The 20,181-nt window shown below is 42.0% G+C and overlaps 1 protein-coding gene across 4 annotated transcripts in view; it reads right to left on the bottom strand.

The window, feature by feature from the left end:
- Nucleotides 1–20,181, bottom strand: part of FAM107B (family with sequence similarity 107 member B) — a 60,263-nt gene that overhangs the window by 14,292 nt on the left and 25,790 nt on the right. The window contains exon 1 of one of the 4 annotated variants that reach the window (XM_027679505.1): nucleotides 1,086–1,178. The exons of 2 other annotated variants lie outside the window; for them this stretch is intronic. In XM_027679505.1, coding sequence (XP_027535306.1) covers nucleotides 1,086–1,098 — 13 coding nt within the window. In that variant the 5' untranslated portion in view covers nucleotides 1,099–1,178. Of the gene's footprint in view, nucleotides 1–1,081; nucleotides 1,179–20,181 lie in introns of those variants that run through there. One more of the 4 variants, XM_027679507.1, reaches the window with a different exon arrangement.

Genomic DNA, 20,181 nt, shown 5'->3' with positions numbered 1-20,181 from the left:
AATTCACGTGATTTCCTTTTTGCCTTAATAAATTCTTGAACTAATATCTTCCACAGAAGCATTAGCTCAAACACTGAATAACTCCTGAAAAAGATTTTATTCTCAAAAAAGCTCCAACATCTGTTCTGAGCTGCACTGTAAACCATCAGACGCTATTTTTTAAGACTTACATTTTTAGCTCTTTAAACCACCGCATAGACTTGCGGTTTGTTACAAGTAACCCAGAGGCATTCTTTGAGACAAAAATATTGTTTTACTCTGCCCTTTCCAATTTCATGAGGAATTGAAATAAAAATTCTTCAGCATGTCTCTGCTCAGATGTTACTCGACCAGCACCACCTCGCATCAGCCATCTCGGGTGGAAAACAAAGAGCTACTTAAATGCAGAGTGTTTTCCAGGCTCCACCTCAGCACTGTTTGCACATGAAAGCTCACACCTATCACCTTTATCTATCTGTTCTCAGTGCAGTAAGAGGCACTTGACTCCAGAGATTTACTTGATTAATCCTTGATTATAGATATCATTAATAACTTCCCACAGTTCACTCTTTAATTCAAAGTAAGAGTTTCTGAAAACAGAATACAAAATACTCTTCCTAGCCTAGATGCTCAAGCCAGACACTGTCCAAGGAATTTGGCTCTTATTCACACTGTCTTCCGTGGCTGAAAGGCACGATGGGGTTTGAATCATGGTAAAACACAGCCAGACTGCCTGTGGAGGGAAAGGGGAGGACCAGAGAGGTCCTGGTGGCTGCAATTCTTCCCAGCACCTCATGATTTGTTCAAACAAGCTGCCACTTCCCACCTACAAGAGTTTTGCTACTAGATCAGAAGAGTAGTGTCTTCATTCACTTCAAAATCAAACATGTTTAGGGCACTGTGAACTACTGTGCCACAGGGATCGCTCACTGAATACTGTCCTGTTACCAGGTTACTTACTACACTACTATTCTTCAAACAAAATTAAGATCACTGGACTTTTAAACCCTTTGGCAGGCATCTGGCTTTTGTTTATGGCTCCAGCCTTGCCTTACGGCTCTTAGGAAGGTTATTTTATCCCTGTGTGCCCCAGCTCACATACATACAAGAGAAGAGCATCTTAGAAACCACCACAAGCTTCTGCAAGGCCAATCTCGCTGCTTCCTGTCACACACTTCAATATCTTTGGATTCCAGCAGGCAAAATGAAGTAGCAAGACTGACAGACTTCTGTCCATACCATGCCAGGACAGTTTAACTCACAGCATCTCCCTGACACTGGGATATCATCAGTTAACAGCTTCATTGGTTGCATGGCTGCCAAAAGACTGACAGACCATATAGACTTGTCTCGAGAACAAGGGTGCTGCTCACTTGATCAGGGCAGCCCATAGCAATCTCAGTGATGTCAAGGATATGGAAAGAAGCAGAGCTTGCTGGCTACTGAAGCTGTTCCTGTTGTCACTTTAGAGGACATTAAAATCAACAAAACTACTAAAAATCTCACAGAAACCCAGTTAACGCTCATTTTCTTCCTTTAAGTACTGCTGAGAGTAATGTCAACAAAGCACAGATAAAACATCCACTAGATAAGAAACCAGAAGAAAGAGGGTCATTTTAAAGATATTTGCATTGGCGCTGACACCTAAAGGGAGGCAGAGAGCACGATCTGGGGCACTGCTCCACACTGTTACAATTCTCTCAAGTGCAAAGAGCTGCTTATGGCTCTCATTCAATTTAAACACCACCAGGCAGTCTCTGGTCCTGTGCTTTGAAGTTCAGTCAAGTCTTGGGTGCGAAGGGAACAGCTTAGACCCCCTGAGAGGCTGAGGGCTAAAGAGCAATGCTGGTAAGGACAGAGCGGCTGGTTTCTTAATCTCTACTTCGAAAAAAGATGGAGGAAGACAGCTTTAAGAACGACCTCACACCTTCCACCAAAAACCCCAGGCCCGAAGAACAGGAATTTGTATTAATTCAAAAGACATTTCCCTCAAGCTGCAAGATCTGCAATGAAGCTCTCTGCCACTGACTTTGAAAACAGCTCAAAGTACCAGCTCTAAATAGTTGCATTTCTTTCTTCTCTTGCTCAGTTAAAATGCTGAGGAGGTGTCAGTGCAGCTGCGTGATGAGAGGTGAAAGTGCCTCTCCCGTCCTACCACAACAGGAGGTATAAGAGTTCTGGGAGAGGAGATGGAGGAGATCTTCCAAAAGGTCCCCTTTTTGTCAAATAAACTCAGATACAGACTTACCCTGCAACAAACTAGTTAGCATCTTATCTTAAATACAGGCAGTAAAAAAGACAGAGAGACACTGGATGAAGACCGGCACACTGTGAACAGCGCCCATCTTCCCTAAATCCCGGTCTGTAATCCACCCACTGTAACACCGTGATTCCAATCAGAGACTATCAGCAGATAAAACAAACAATGCATCTTACATCATTTATCTTTTCAAACCTTCCAGCATGTTTATTAAATACTTCATATTCCCCATACTCATTTCGCGCAGGACATGGTGATTACTGAAATCCCTAGACAGGGTTAGGGATGCATCCTGATGGCAAGGAGAAGACCCAGTGTTTTGGACACCTCTCAACAAAAAGACCTTTAGTGTTTTCATCCCACAGAACAGCATGTGGTGCACATCCCACACCATCTCATCTATGTCATTTCTCTAAAACGAGTAAATCATGACTAGCAAAGGCATGCAACTGAATATACAAATACCTACACAGGTAATTATTATACCGCAATAAAATGACTTTCAGGAGATAATTGAAATTATGCCTCTTAGGAAAGGCACTCAACAGCACAGTTTGCCACTAGATTAATCCCCAAACGTAACGAGCAATTTATTTATACATGGGTCAACAGTGACTCACATGCAATTTTGAAATGACGCATTTTTTGAAGAGATTTTAAGATTAGAAAAGCAAATAAGATCAGTTTATACTCCCTGCAGCTGCAGTGTACCATCAGTGTTGTAGATCAATCAGTGTGGGCCACTAAATTAAAAATCAGGGCAAGTTTGGTTGAATAAAATTTAACTACATTAAAAAATAGGACTCCATATTAAAATTGAACCTTGATTCAAAATCAGAAGTCCAGAGAGTGAGCGGACAGTTTCTTCAAGGGCTTCACTGTTGCAAATGTTAAGAACTATCAAACAGTGGCACCCAGTGGTAAAGGACTTCCTGCAAATGGGAACAGAATAGAAAAAGTCAGGGGGGTGAAAGGGGAAGACTGACCCAAATCCATGTTTACACACAAAAACGCTAAACTGAAAGAGCGAACAGACTAAATTCCACACCATTTAACAGAAAAATCTCACTTCTAAGTCATTCTATTCCTGCAAACATCAGCATTAGAGGACAGTGATTATTCAAATACAAGGGGTTTAACACCAAACAGGTGTATTTCTGAGGGAGAGGGGGAAATCCAGAGCAGGCAGCGCCTCTTATTAATTGCTGAGTGGAAATATTTCTAACATCTGACTTGAGATACCTAAGAGGAGACTGGGGAATCTTGAATGCTCTTAAAATCTAGTTCACAGGACTTCAGCACAATTCTTTCAGGGAAGAGAGAAACATGTGGTTGTTTTTGCACTTGTTCTGTATTTTCTTCACAAGATCTAGAGAGTAACATGTCCCAGTGAGGCCAAGCAAGGTCCAGGATCAAAAGGGAGTATGTCATACTCCTGAAACAGAAATCCTCTTCTGGATGCTGTGATGATAATGAGGATAATGATGGAGGGTCCTAGCAAATATTCAACCATTCGAACCATTCAAGTTTATGTCAGATATAAGTCAAAAAGGGTAAAATTACCTCTGATATATGTGGAAAAAATACTCTGGAAAAAAAATATTTTGGAGCAAGAGAAGAGGTAGGTTACTTGGCACCCATGTAAACATGACAAATAGCAAGCAAACAGCACAGCAAACACAGTTTTCTTAGTTATAAAGAAAATAGGAAGTTAAAAAGCAAATGGAAGAGCAACATCTATGAACTGAACATGCCCTACATTGAGGCAGTTCTAAGAGCTCTGTTCATTTGATTTTTAATAAGTGAAGATTAATACCAGCCTGATAATCCTATAAGCAACAAGCCTGACAATGGTTTAAGAAATTTTGATCACTGTCTAGAAAACAAATTGTTTAAATAAAGACCACATTTCAAAGTGAGGGGAATAAACCCCTAGATTTAGTAAAAGATTTTTTTTGTTCAATTGCATGGAGAGACCAAATTACAGGATCATAATTATCCCTTTCAGTTCTACAAATTTAAAATCCATGAGTGCAATTAATAAGTGTTTGCAAGGGGGTCAGAAGATTAAAATCTCTGCATTAATCAGGTAGTTATGCATTCAGTAGCTTGAGCAGCAAAAATGAGACCGAGCAAAGTATCTCACATGCTGCCTCAGTTACTCCAGCGCTGTAAATCCCCAAGTCTTGCCAACCAGAGCACAGCGGGGCTGCTAGACCAGATTTTGCTTCGTGCCACGTGCTGTTCCTTAGGGCACAGCAGCATCCTGCCTGGAGTTCGGGCACAGCACGATCTGCTGAGCTGTCACAGCTCCCCTCCCCTCTGGGGCTTTCTGAATGACAACTTGAAAGGAATTCTAACCACCCATAAAAGAAGCCCATTTTCAACAAGTTTAAAAACACTGACATAATGAAAAACATACAGTCCACTGCAGCTTGCCAGCTTCCTAAACACTCATAGGTAGTTATGTAAAAGTTAAGTACTTCTTCAGACAGAGCAGATACGTATCAATTACCTGCCAACTCAACAACTCAAGTTCCTTTCATTTTCTAGGAATAAACACTTTTCCTAGGAAGAAGAAAAAATCAGCACTGATAAAGATTGCTTTTTTCTTGTCTTTGGTGACAAACAGCTCAAAGCAAGCATCCAGCCTCTGTTTTGATTTCTTAAAACAAGATAATTTCTTAGAAACAGAGAAAAGGAAACAAAAAGAAATTATTTCCTTAAACCTATTGCTACTCCAAACTAACACACTCCCAGTTTAATCACAGGAAAGAAATAAAACATTCACCTCAAGGAGTTAGTCTTGGCTCAGACAACTACATCCACATTCCAGCCTGCACTGTGTCCACAAAGAGACACCCTTCATTGCCCAAACCTGTTTTATCCACTCTCAGCAGGCAGAGATACATTTCAGGTATGTGGCTCCTCACTGCAACTCAGCTGAAAAAGAAACCACTACAAAGGAAGGCAAGAAAGACCTGAAGGAAAAGGCAAAAAGAAAGAGACAAAACTGATGACCAATCTTCCAAAAGTGAGGTAGAGTAAGAAATTAAAGAAAAGGCTGTTCCACACCCTATTCATGACCTTAACCAAAGGTTCGATGCCCTAATGGTTTAAAAGCAGCGAGTGGGTGTAACAACGTGTGGCAGCCAGAACGAGCCTCCTGGAAGCGTGTGCTACAAGAGGCAGGGCATACACCATACGTGCCTAGAACAGCCAGGCCTGATACTCATGATTTTATTAAACTGCAACAGTGATCCACGGGAGTTCTGCAAAGAACATGACATGCCACAGGGCATATAGTAGCACATCTTCTGCTCGCTGTTTGCTGGAAGAAATGAGAGTTCTGAATAAAAGAATTTATAGAAAATAAAAATGGACAAAAAATGTTGACACTGGATTACATCTGTCAAAGCTCATGACTTTTTAGTGGTGCTCTCGATGAGCAGCTACAATCAGCAGCTTCTACTGCAACCTCATAACTCAGGAAGCTGTGACACCAGGGCAGGGCTGAGTGTTGCACATGAAAGGGTAGCACAGCCTGCCCTGCTTCTCCGACGGAAGGGCGTTGTTCTCTAAAGACACATGCCTCCATCTCAACAGTATATTGATGTGTTGCTCACACAACTGAGTTGCCTTTGGCTTTTCAGCCTCCCTGGAATAAAGAACCCAGAATGTCAACACCTAAAACAAAAGCAGTCACACAAGCTTAGCGTGTATACAAGGGTGACTTTAGCTTATCCTCTGGCAGAAGAAATTGAGTTGTGTATGGTGACATGGGACTGTTTCCAGGATGTTTTCTACATTGTCTTCTTTCTTTGGCCTTCTTAGAAAGGCTTGAAGAGGTTCAGGAAGGGAGAAACAGACCACCACTCCCTAATCCCTCAGAAAGGAACTGTTCAACAAATTCCAAATTAACAAAGAATAAGAAACTAGAGGGATGACCCCAGTGTCTCCACAAAGGGATTGTTTGTTGAGCTTGTGAGCTGGTGGCAGGAAAGGAATTTCCTACAATTGTTACCTTTCTGCTTGAGAGACCACCTGGAGGAAAGTCTCAGGCTGTCCTTCCTCAGCAGCACTTATGAAGAGGGCGAGCTGTGTCACTGGAGTTAGTAGGACCCCTCTGCTCTGCTCCTCACATCCTTCTCCAGGCCTTGTGTGAGGATGGCTCACTTGCTTTATGTGCTACAGAAGTGGAATTGAACTGGACTTAAACTTGAACTGTAAGAGCTCTAAAGTATGTAAGTTGAACAAGTGAAAAACCCTCAGTAGTCCTGAGAGGCACTTCAGGGATCTCCATCAAACCGTTACAATAAACCACTTTTATCTCGGAAAGTCACAGACTCGTTCCCAATGGTGGAAATAAGGAAAACAAAATGTGATATTCTTGTCTCTTCATGCCCAAAAAAATAAAGAAAAACCTTAAGGAAGCAAAAAACTGAAGTGCTGCAAAACAAGACCCCAGTAGAGCCAAGAAAGGGGCTGAAAGGCTTTATCATAAAGCTGAGGCTTTATCATAAGCTGAGGAACAAAAGCAGCGTGAGGTCACAGCCTGGCTCTCGCTAGTCAAGGTTCACAAAAGCAGCACACAGAGCCTCCAGAGGAGTGAATGCCATTTGTCATTTGCAGACAGACAGCCTGGCAGCCACCTCTCTGAAAGGGGGTGCTGCCAGCCCCAAGAGAAGAGGGTTTTAAAAAAGCCTCCTCACAAGCCTTGGAGCCCTCTTATTAACATCATTTCACAGGTTACTCAGCTTACTATACAACAGGCAGGCTGAAAAGCTGTCCTCTAGCTCCGGTTTTAACAGCAGCAGCTTAATTAATAGGATGAATACCTATTGATGGGCAATCCTAACCTCCACTGCCAGCTGCACCTCTTCACGCCTGAAGCCAGCTCTGCTCTTTGTTCCACTGCTGAACACAACTCAGGGGGCTCTGAGCACCTGCTGGGCCTGCGACTGAAGAGGGAAACTTTCAGGTCAACAAACTTTCTATGCTGGCAATAAACTGCATGTGAAGGACTCCTTAAAAATGTCACCATGCGGTGTCCTCAGCAGGACATCATCTCACTGTCTCAGATGTTTGTAGAACAAAGAAAGAAATGGCAAGAGGTGTTTCTGCCATCCTCTTCCTGCACTCCTTCAGTAGCTAAATGGGCTATTAAAGTAAAAAACCAACCAACCAAAAAAACAAACAAAAAAACAAACCCAGAAAAATTATCATGAAAATTCCAACAAGCCCATATGAGCCCCAACACTTTTCAAAAGGTGCTGTGCTGCATCCCAAAGAGCACTGCCTCTTGTGTTTCCTGTAACTAAATTAATTTCTTATTTTCTCCATGACTGCATAACCTACAAACACGTTACGGACTTATCAGAAAGAGAAGAACGGTCTTTATGATCAAGGGTGAAAGGTGGACTGGTATTTCTGTATGCATCTCATGCACTGCTGATTCCTGGGGTTGTACCTTTCTACAGGAAAGGTGGTCTGCAAATGTGAGTGCTGTTTCTAAAAAAATAAAAGGAGGTGGAAGCCCCTTTCCTTTACTGTAAATTCTTGACCTGTTACTAGTCCCATAAATCTGAGTAAAACACACTAACCTGCCGCAACACTTTAAAACATTTTGACCCAAGTTGCTCAAGTTCCTGCACACACCACAACTTGTCCATCATCTTACAACACAATTACTTTCTCAACTTGCTTGCTTAACAAGCAGTGGAGAACTCCAGATTGCAAAGCAGAATATTAACACCTGCTTTATTTTTTTTATTATACAATCACATATTTACCATGATTGACTGAGGAATTATGTTTTAAAGCTGAAAAAAAAATTACTGAGTGTGGGGAATTAATCAAAATATGAAGTGGGAGTGTTCATTAGAATGGTCTTGGTCACATCAGAGGCTCAGCAGGAAGGCTGCCCCACAATTACAGTGAGGAACTGAGTCAGGACAGAAGAGAGAGGCTCTATTCTCAGCTCTACCAAAAGCTGGATTTGTGATGCTGAGCAAGTTGCCGAGGCTTAAATTACTCTGGAACAATCTGTGGTTGTCAGTGGAAGACAACATGTTGGATACCAAGTGCGGAGAGAGCAAGACAGGCTTTTGTGGATGAGCAAATCAGCAAGAAACATCATAAATTACAACAACACTATGCTTTGTTCTATTATAGGCAGCATTTTGTCAGAAGTTTTGGAGCTGTTTCATGTTAAGCACTCTTTTTTTTTTTTTTAGAATTGAACAAATGCTTGTTTTAGAATCAAGAGGCAAAATCCAAACAGATAATTTGCTGAACAAAGTTTAGAAAATTAAATAAATGAAGTTTAAAGTAAGGTACAAAGTTATGGATTAACAGAAAATTTAGAGAGATATTAGAACTAATAACACAGAGGCTGTGAACTTGGTGCTGTGAAAGAAATGCAAAGGATTTGCAAGCCTCATGCCTGAAGGACTGACACCATTTTCACTCCAAGCCTATCTTTATGAATTTCTTCCTTCCCAGGTTATTACCAAAGTCCCCAGTGTTTTCTTTTATTTGTTATTTGTCTGTGGATTTATCATCTCAACAACAAAAAGAGACACATTAAACACATGCTTTTTTAAGCTGCACTAGTAAACATGTTCTCAGAAATGACTCCAAGATGAAAATCCACATTGAAAAGCCGGAATGAGAGCTGGGAGCCTGAGGGCTTTCCTATCCCACTGCTGAATACAGCATGTTCTTCTTGAGCATGTTAGTAATAAGACAGAGACATATTTATCAAAATCTGTCCTCTTTAAAACAGCATGTATTCCTCAAAAGCCCGGGTGCTCAGCAGGGTGTAAATGCTGCACCTTCAGCCACTACCCCAATGCGAGTTTATATAATGTTATATAAATTAGTGTTTAAGATTACAGCAAATGTTTGCTACAGTTAAGTCCCATTTCATCAAGGGAATGTTAATAGTCATCCTTTAATGTGAATGTTTACAAGTCAGCCATAACTTTTTTCATATCATCAAAGATAATACGATGTTAAACATAATATTCTGACCTGCTACACTGAACCCAGCACCCAGCCTGCACAGAGGATGTCGTCCCACCTGCTATAATATTGATTCCCAAAAAAAGATTGGAAAAGCTGCACAGAAATACAACAAAGGCAGCAACAGCATCCATTTCCAGTTTAGGAATGCATTTGGCTACGAAAGCAAACAGGCTGGCAGAATTAATCCAGGAGCCTTCCCCCTGACAGATTTGTCAATAATACTTGTTCTGTCACCTGCACCTTTCCAGCACTGCTGAGAGCAGCAACACCACAGGTACCAGTGGCATCACTCTGCAACTCATAAATGTTTGAACATGGTGAATATGGTTTGAACACAGTGTTTGCTCGTCCAGGTGTCCCAGATACCCATATTGGAGAAACTCTATAGCAACTTGGGGTGTACCTGCATGAGCAAACAGGCCCTGCAAGGAAGCAAAATCCATAGAAGAGACAGACACAGTCAGCTGGGATCATGCAGCTTCTGCCTGTGCAATGTATTAGTGAAAATCAGCACATGGGTCTAATCCATATCAGTATCCAGTGAAGTAACTCCAGAGTGGGAACAGCTGTGCCAGCAGAAACACAACCAACTACTGCAGAGAATCCTACCAATTAAACCCTACAGACAAAGCGGAACAACTTGCAGGAAAAGGTTAGAATCCCAGTGATGCTGAACTGACAAGATTTCAATCATATTGAAGTTTCATTAGAGCTCATGTTATACATTTATTTTACAAAAGGCAACTGGAACCAAAATTAGAGCAACCTCACTGTTCACACACACTTGAGAGAGCCATTATGCTCCATCAGTTTACACAGAGGGCTGAATCATTATCTCCACTTTATATTCTGTATCTTCCTGGAAACCAAAGGCCTCTGGGACATAAAATAGGAGAATTTTTGTAAATTTTCTGACTGCCCGCAATGTTGCATCCCTCCAGAGAGACACAACTGTCAGCTCATCTTTCACACAAAGGTAACATCCCGCATTTTAGGTAACTGTTTAGTTCAGATTTTCCAGATAAAAAAGATGTTGATTGCCACCTTCATTCCCAAACCTCACCTTGACAGCATTATAAACCTGTTTGCTGCAAATTGGGCAGCAGGAGGTGCAATATTATGTGCCTTTGAGTAGGGTGACAGTCACCTCCATGAGAGTCCACCAACACAGCACCGTCTGGTATGTAGCTAAGCTAGCAACCCCACAGTTTTGGTTTAAACAGCCTCTTTCAAGAGCCATTTCCCTCTCAACAACACACCTAATTACACATACACCTCAGGGCCTGGTGAGCAAACAGTAAGTCTTTGTGGTTGGACAGGGGTGCAGGTTTTGACTCAGGAAGTGTATGTCTGCAAATTAATTTTGATTCGCACCCTACTGTGCTCAGTGCTTTCCTATGGCTTCTATTCAACATAAACATTTACTACCATTGAAAACCCAGTGCTTCCAGGACAACAATGTTTAGTTAAATTCACACAGTGATAAAAAAATTACAATAAGACCATGAGAAGTTTGAAATCAACAGATGAACTTTGCCAGACGGCAACAGCAGCTTTACTAAAGTGCATGCCAGCAAATGTGCCTGCTCACCCTCAGAAGTACCACTCTCACTATTGGGGAGATTAACAAATTTGTTAGTTGTTTCTAGCAGAGCCAAAATGGGTATGTTTGTAAAGGCTAGAGCACAGTCACTTATCAGGAAAAAGAGATCTATGGACAATTTCAGAGTTCTTCAATGTCATCCAGAGAGTATTTCTATTGCCAGAGGGTGCTGACATCCACTTAACAGAAGACCTCTGAACATGACTTTTAAATATCCCTTCCCAAAAACCTCCCGTGGGACAGCTGCATTACTTCAACAAGTGACTCGAGAGGCAGGAGGAGGCAGTACGTTAAATGAGTAAGGCAAACACAGAAGGCCACAGCAACAAGAATTTCATCCAATTTCTCACATCTCATTCTACCCTTCTTTACATCAGATAAATCAACGTAGTTCAGCTGTAAATGCCTTCTCTTAATCTACCGTTAGCACAGTTAAAAGCATCGACTGTCTCTGTCTCTCTTAAGACCTTTTACATATCCCACTCTAACCCTTATTTATATCATTATGATTATTATCTAATTATAAACAATGACTTGATTAAAACATACATATTTATAGAAGCAGTCATGTCACCTACCTTTAGGTCTTTAACTGCTGCAGCTAAAATGGGAAAGCAAGCTCCTTATAGCATTAGCATGGTTATCCAGAGGGCAAACGAAAGCAGTGCTAAAGTCAAATATCATCACTCTCAAGCAGCTTCCAGACACCCCTGCCTTCCTCCTCTGGAGTTAGGAGAAGTCTAAGGAACCTAGACTCCCAAACTGCTTTTTAACAGAAGTGGGTAAGGTCCCTTCAAAAATCAAAATAGTTAGAAATTCCAGCCCAAATTTCATAAACTACAGTAATGCTGAACAAATCAAACCTGTCACTGCTTTCTACAATATCTGCAGTATGCCAATTACTTCCAGCTTCACAAACTGTATGGTGTAAAACCATGGAAAATATTCAGTTTAATCACTTCCTGTATTATTCACCACATTGTGTGCAATACCTTGTGGATTAATTATCTAGATAACAAAGTGACTGCAAGTGCCATTAATGTTGTTGGTCTGAAGTAGTCATCTAAAGAATGAGAGCAATGTGCCCCTGCCGTCTACAGTGTGAGAGAAGCTGAACCGAAGAAGAACCCCCTCCTACATGCTATATATGGGTGAAGAAAACCCACCTTCCTCCCTGTGCAGGAAGGTGACTAAACCATTATGCAACTGTGGAAAGTCCCAGTGGTTGGGAAAATTGAAGAGGGGAAAGAGCTTTTACACCTGGAAGCTGAACGGTTTAAAAGAATTGAAAGAAGGGTCACCAAGTCTAACACATCTGAGTTTCCTTCATTTGAAATCCAATGAGGAGCCAGAGCCTGTGAAGTAAATGCTATATGGTGAAAACTATTTTTTAGTTCTCTATGTAGAATCCCAAAGAGTTGTGCAATACCATCAATGGCTGAACTCACTGCAGAGCCCAGTGGATACCCAGCACTGCCTGGTGAGAGGGTGGCACACATAGACCCCCCTGCCCCAGGCAGCCAAACTGCCAGAAATGCTCATCTCCTGCCATGGAAGTGGCTAGCTAAACATCAGGCACAGGGCAAGGGTGGAAGAAAAACATGGTCACTCACTCAGTTGGACAATCCACTTCCCCTAACAGTGACATCTAAAAGATACGTGCGCAGGCTAAGCTGGTCCTTTCAGTTGGTTTAAACCAATCCAGACTTTTAAAGCAGAGGGAAAAAAAAAAGAGAACAGCACTTATCCTACGAATAAATGCTGAAGAGAGTTGGGGCTGTTCAGCATGGGGAAGAGAAGGCCCAAAGAAGACCTTATTGTAGCCTTTCAATATATAAGGGCAGTTCATAAGAAATATGGAGAAAGACTTTTTACCAGGGTCTGTAGCAACAGGACAAGGGGCAAAGTGAAAAAGGGTAGGTTTAGATTGGACACAAGGAAGAAATTTTTAATGATGAAGGTGGTGAGAACATTGGCACAGGTTGCCCATAGAAGCTGTGGATGCCCCATCACTGGAAGTGTTCAACGTCAGGTTGCACGGGGCTTTGAGCAACGTGACCTAGTGAAAGATGCCCCTACCCACTGCAGGGTTTGGACTTGATGAACTTTAAAGATCTCTTCCAACTCAAACACTTCTGTGACTCTAAACTGATCACATTTATATTAGGATAGGATAAACATGTGTTGGGGGTGCTTGTACTGGTGAACAAAAGCAGTCCAACACTGAGAGAGATACCACACCCAAAGTGACAGAGCTCCTCTCTGGACCCAGGACACCCACACGAGCGAAGGAAGCCCTCAAGCAGAATTACTGCTCTCCCTAACCGCAGATGTGGCCACATACCACCACCGGGAACACAGCTGGAAACATCTCATTTCCGTGTGTCCTGGTTAGGCAAGAGGCACGGACTTCTGTTTGAAGGCAATCTAAACTGCACTGCTGGAAATAGCAGTGGAAATATTTCTGTTATTTCCAGACCACCAAACACAAGTAGCACTTGCTAGTTTACTACTCTGGTTTCCAATTTGAGAAATGCCTTTAATGGAAGCTCTTCCTTTAACACAAACCAAATGCCACTGAACATAAATGTGCCTAAACTGTCTCCAAGAGAGCTCTGTTTTTAAATTAACTGAGCATGTTCTAACGTAAAAAGGGGGAGAGGAGTGAAGAAGAAAAAAATAAACAAAGAGGAAAAGAGGAGGAAAGTCTCTCTTATGGCATTTTTCTTTCTGTGAACACAGGAAGAAACAGGTGGTGTTACAAGCAGAAAGGAAGACAGATTTACATCTCTCAGTCTCAAAACAAAGAGCTATAAGCAAAAATATTACATTATTGAGGCAGAAAGAGAGGAAGTTGCAAAACTGCTTAACATTTCAAGAAGCTGTGGGGCTTTTCACTCAGTGCTGTAGCTGGGGAAAATAAACATACATTTTAAATATCAAAGAATGGTTTGGATTGGAAGGGAATTTAAAAAACATTCAGCTCCAACGCCCCTGACATGGGCAGGGACACTTTTCACTAAGCCAGGTTGCTCAAAACCCCGTTCTGTCTGACGTTGAACACTTCTAAGGATGGGGCAGCCACCACTTCTCTGGGCAATCTGTTCTGCAATTCACCACCCTCAAAGTAAAGAATTTCTTCCTAATAACTAATCTAAACCTGTCCTCCTTCCGTCTAAAGCCATTCCCCCTTGTCCTATCATCACATGCCTTCTCTAGCTCTCTTGTAGCCCCTTCAGGTACTGGAAGGTGCTCTAACATCTCTCCAGAGGCTTCTCTTCTCCAGGCTCAACAACCCCAGCTCTCTCAGCCTGTCTCCATAGCAGAGGTGCTCCAGTCCCCTGATCACCTTTGTAGCCTTCTGTGGGCTCACTCCAGCAGGTCCCTGTCCTTCCTATGTTGAGGGCCCCAGAGTTGGGGTAGAGTAGGACTTAGCAACTCAGTAACAACAGTCAAACAAATTAAATGCTGCATCTGTTGTTACAATTAAATTAAGCAAGTACTGATAGAATCGTGTATGTTTTCCCCTTGTGTACCATACCCTGGGCAAAGATATTCTGTAGCTGTACATGTTTCCTGGGCTATAAATTAAACACAAGCCAAATTCACCCCTTCCATAATGCTATTAAAAATTGAGGGAAATTACTCCAGGGATAAATCTGGCCTAGTGATGTTTTTCAACAAAACTGATTTTCAGAATAAATTCTACTAAAATAGGGCTGTGTGGAAATACTTGAAACATTTTCACTTGCGTTCCCAGAGCACTTGTTTAAAAATATATTGGAACAGATAGTTCCCAGTATTAAATAGATGGAAAATTTGAAGACAGTATTTTAGAATACTCTATTTTCAGGTGATCAGTCTGATATTCTTATTGTCTGGTTTTATGGCAGATGGTTGTGTCGTTGTTGATATTTCAATTTTTTTGTGTGTGTTTTCTGCTTTTTTTTTTTCTGGGGTGAGGAGGGATTGAAGGGGGTTTTGATTGTTTTGGGGTTTTGTTTCTTTTGGGTTTTTTTTAGTAATTCATATTACTAATATTGGCAGTCTTAAATAAAGGCCACCCTATGTGCAGCTCAGGTTGTGGACCACAACTTGAGGAGCTCAAAAATTACAGGTGTACATGGAAAATCAGACCCATGCATTCAAGATTTCAAATTTTTTTACACTGAGATTACACAATCTGACAAAGTGCTACTACAAATAGCATCAGGTTAGAGTCTCAGGGGCATGAGCTGGAGCCAGTTTATTGAAATCAATTAATCTTCCTCAGCTTATCTGACTCACTCAGGGAATGTGGGCAATATTAATATTGCAGTTATCCACAAAGTCACACATGCAGAAGTGCTGGCAAGAGCAACGGCCTCAGGTAACCTCCACACACAGCAGCCCGACGCTGCAGGCCTGCACGGATGCGCCCGGAACGCTGCTCCCACAAAAGAGTGCATCAACTAGAACGATGAAGACAGTCATAAAACACAAAGTTGCTGAAAGCAATTTATCTACAGCAATTTGCACAGCCAGCAACCATTGTAATCACATTTTTGTAGAAACATAGAAAATTGGGCTGGAAGGAACTTTGAGAGGCCACTCACCCCTTCTCTGCCCCAGGGTTAGCTGTCATACACCTACACACCCCTAGTGCCTCCTCCTTCTGAGGAAGTTTCTGAGCCAATTTTTTTCATTCTTGATCTTAATCCAAAAACGTGATTTAAACCCGGTTGTTCATCTCATTTTAAGCTCCAGGCGTTGACATTTAAGGCTAATAAATATACAGGACGTCAAACTGGCTGGTTAGTTCCGATGTGAACATGGAGTCGAGCCTTTGCTAACATGGGGACAGCAGAAGATATAAACAGGTAGGATTAATGACTTCTTTAGAGCAGGAGTCAGATGTAGCAGAAATAAAAAAAAATAAAAAAATTAAAAAATCTGGTGAGCAGATTTTTTTAACTCCACTGTTGGAGATATTTTTACCACATCTGGAGGAGACCACAGAGGTCATGAGAAAACCTGCAACGGTCTCATCGAGGCCATCCTCTCCTCCACAGGCACCGAGAGGCAGCGGGTGTTCCCACTGCCATACAGAAGAGGCCACTCCATTCCCAGAGAGAGCTCTTCTCTCCAGCCTTGCTCTGACCAAGCCTGGTTTTGACCCCCTCAGCTTTTACAAGCTTGTCACAAAGTCCCCTTGCAGTGGCAGAGGGGCCTGTACTTCTCCTCCCCTCTGTTTTCCCACCAGAAAGTCACAGACTCAGCAGAGTCCCACAGAGCAGACAGCTCCCAGATCTCCTGCCTCCCAAACCTCCTGGGGCACAAATCCAGAGAGAAAGTCTGTGGAAGGAAGAAAGGGGCGGCTGGCAGGGGAAGCCATTAAATGTGCCATTTTGCAGAAATAGCACTTGGATGGCTCTCAGCAGCACAGAAGGATTCAGGACTAACAGTGCTGCTGATGGCTCTTTTGTGGTAAGGTAAAGGGAGAAGGGTCTGGACATCAGATCCTGATCTTAAAAAAGTTTTAAATTATTAAAGCAACGCCTGTAACAAGTAACAAGCCACTGCAGCTTATTTAAAGAAAATAACACACTAATAAGAACATATATTTCCTTCCACATCTTCCAAGCATGGAATCACTAGATCTGTTTGGAAACGTTTCCATTGCTTCTGCCACAGTTCTGAAAACAATGTTATGCTTGTGAAGAGATGCAACCCAGTCTCCTCATTGAGATTCTAAGCCAGAATATCTATTTCTTCTATTTTTCCCCTATATATTTCTTTGCATGTTATTATTCAGAAAAATCATACTCCTTAATCTCTTGGGACTCAGTTTATTGCAATAATTGAGAGGGTTTTTTTCTTCTCTGATGTTCTGTTTTTCAGGGCAAGATTCCTTTTTGTGTGTATGATCCTTTTTCAATTATGCAAAACCCAAGGCAAAAGTGTAATAAAAAATGCAACAACTCTGTAGCTTATTTTTGTGGTTTGACATTTTCATTCCATGTCATAATGAGTCTAATCAATCTCTCCTGCATTACACACATATCGTATTCCTAACCAGTAGCAATTAGAAATAGATAGCCATTTGCTTTCTTCCAGAATTGTAGAAAATTAATGTCACTTGTCACAAAAGAGTTCAGACTACAAAGAGCAATACACAAAACACTAAGTATTTTAATTTAACACCATTCTTCATGTAGTTGTCAAATCAAAAGCAACACTGTTAAGTTCTATTATTAGTCATCCTGCTTGGATCACCGCTCTGAATAAAGGCATTAATGAGATGGAGACCTGCAAAGCGTTTTCTTAGAAGCCACGGAATCAGAAAATTAAACAATTTAGTCCTTAGCATTAAAAATCCTCAGTAAATCCCACAATCACCAAGAAAAGGCAAAAGTACTGAACAAGAAGCACCTGTAGTGGCTCTGTTGCTTTCTGTACAAGTGACGGGCAGGGTAACTCTTGGGTGACAAACGCATGAGACTTCCCACGACCCACATTAGAGATGTTGTACCCGCTGTGATCAGGAGCCACGCTGGCAGATTTCCATCCCAGAGCTCACATTCTCACAGCTGCCCACACACAGGACTTTCCTGCTCTTCTCCAACACACTTCCCCTTGTTTTTGGAAAGGCAACAAGCACAGTTGTCCCAGTTAAACCAGAGGTGTCCTGCTCCAATTCATGCCCTCCTGAAGACCCAACGGGTCTCACATTGGCAGCTGCAATAAAAGCAACTGTTCTACATCCACAAGCAGCATGCACTTGCTGCAACAGCCAGCTCTGTCCCAGCTGACAGAAAGGGGAGATGGCAGTCCTGTCTTCATACGGGTTACTGAAGTTTGGCCTTTAATTTCACTTCGAAGCTTGTCACTGCCTATTGGGTTTGCTCACTTGGTCCGTCAGACTCTTATTCCTTAAAAAGTTCAAACACTGGGAAAAAAGGAGGTAGAAGCTGGAGTAACACTGAGCTGTTTCATATCTGTATCTCTAGAAGTGGCTGTATCACATCCAAAGTCTGTTGGCCTACCTTCTCAGAGGTCAGAAGGCCACCTCGGTTTCAGTTCCCACTGCTGCCTGTCAGTTCCCATTTCTCAACTCTCAGCCATCTACTCAGATGTGACACTCATTTCATAAAAACATCCACCTGTTCCCCATCCGTTCATGGGAACAAATAAAAAGCTGAGTTTTGCAGATGTGCAAAGCTCAGACAATGACAGGTCACTGATCAGAGAAGCTCTCCAGGTGTATTCACTGTGAAAGACGGCACGAATTTTGTTCCCTCTCAAGGTAACCAGACAGACAGACAGCAATGCCTATTGCAGAATTGCTTCACAAAAAGCAAGTGACACAATGAGGGATCCCGGACTTCTGCACACAAACCCATTTAAGGTGAAACCCATATGGCACAGACAGGAGTGGGGGTGCAAGAACTGCACAACTGGCAGTTAGCTGGCATATTACCCGAATCTTGGACAAAATGTCCATGGCCAGCCATCCTAGGGATTTCCAGGGCTGACTTAGGAAAGTCTAACAGCTCACCAGCTGCTACCAAAATCTGTGCTCCCCAAGAGGCTAAAAAAACCCCCAAAAAACAGGTGATCTCTTCTTATTATATCCCAACTTGCCAATGAACAAAGTACCAAGACAGGCAGGATCCAAGGAGTCTCCTTTATTACAGAGATCCCTTGAGTGAAATAAACAACTGTAGATTTTGAATACTGGTTATTCCTCACCCATATTTGTACATATCTTCCAAGTGCTGAGTAAATCAAAACCCAGGGAGACACACACTGTGTAGGCCAGATCTTCCATCAGGTATATGGTCTGAGCAATTCTTCATACATAATTACACTGCCAAGTACTTGGTGAAAAGAATTGAGTGGATGTCAGCATATGCTTCTTGTAAAGCAGACAAGAGGACCTTTGTCAGACAAGAATTAAATTAAGATTCACTATAGGAATTGTATCATGCAGCTTAAAAGAAAACCACACTGTGAACACATGTGCAGGCCTGAAAATGGGGGTAAAAAACTTGAGGAGAAATGCCAGCTGAGGTCTGCTTCTTACACAGGAGATTCAACAGTAAGGGACACTATTATCCATTGCATTCAGAGAACTGGCAGGCTTGCTGCTCCAAAGCAGCTGCTTGAGTATTTAGCTTGAAAGTTGAACTATTCCTTGCCTTTTCTCTGGTATGGCTTTCAGCTGCACTGCTAAACCCTCTGGTGGCACAGCAGTGCCAAACATCAACGTGCTTCATGTGGGACCAGAGTGTCTTTAGGCTGAGTGAGGGCCTGGGACAAACTGCACGTGGTTCGTAAGGCACCCTGAAGTGGAGACCACAGCACTGTGCTGATGCCAGAGGCACCTGGAAGCTGTCATGGAATTTTTGAGGACATGGCTCAGTACATTCACACCAGCAGGTTGACATGAGCCATTCTCAGTGCTGGCTATTTGTTTCAGAGAAAGACAAAGAAGGAAGCAGCCAGTGAGAGACAGAAACCTGTGCAGTCAGCAGAGCAGCAAATGACTCACACACTGCAGAGGTGCACACAAGACTAGTCTGTGCTTGTCAGCGCTGGATATTACAGATAATAACTCCAACAGCCTGCATGGTACAGATACCAGGTTTGCAGCCTACACATCTGCCAGTTTTCCTGCTAGATACTGAAAACCAGCACCCATCTAATCACTCACCAGCAATAATTCCCTTTCCTGCTTCAATCTTCTGTTACACAGTGTCATCTGCTCCCTGAGACTTAAAATATACAATATCTGATTTTTTTGTTGGAATAGTGGAACAAATAACTGATACATTAAAACTTTAAAAAAAAAAAAGGCAACAAATTGAAGTTCAACAACTGCAAATAATTTGCAAAGCAATGATTCAGCTTAGTGTGCGATTTTACACACACGCAGAGACACAGGTTTTTTCCCATATTAAAATAACACTACTAATTAAACGCTACTAATGAACAAAAGATGTGCTCAGCTCTCCTTTGAAAAGCCTATCACGCAAGTAAGGCACCTAATAAATAAGGAGACAACTGTAGTCAGATACAATATGGCAATTTCATTCTAACACAAATCCTGCTGGCACTGAGGCTGAAGATAAACAGTTTCAAGGAGAGCTTCTAGACCTTTCCTGGTGTGAATATTTAATGTTTTGAGAGAAGCAAGAGGATTTTGTATTTAGAAGTTACTCCACCAGAAGCACACACTTTTCTCTTTAATGTTTTGCTTTAAATAAGGGATAAATGACTTGTAAGATTGCTCAAAAATCTTCAACCCCTGAAGAAGCAAATCAAGAAC

This window comes from Neopelma chrysocephalum, unplaced genomic scaffold (genome assembly GCF_003984885.1).
Source record: "Neopelma chrysocephalum unplaced genomic scaffold, ASM398488v2 Primary Assembly neopelma1_45, whole genome shotgun sequence".
NCBI classification, from domain to species: Eukaryota; Metazoa; Chordata; class Aves; order Passeriformes; family Pipridae; genus Neopelma; species Neopelma chrysocephalum.
This window is presented reverse-complemented; position numbering and strand designations above follow the sequence as displayed.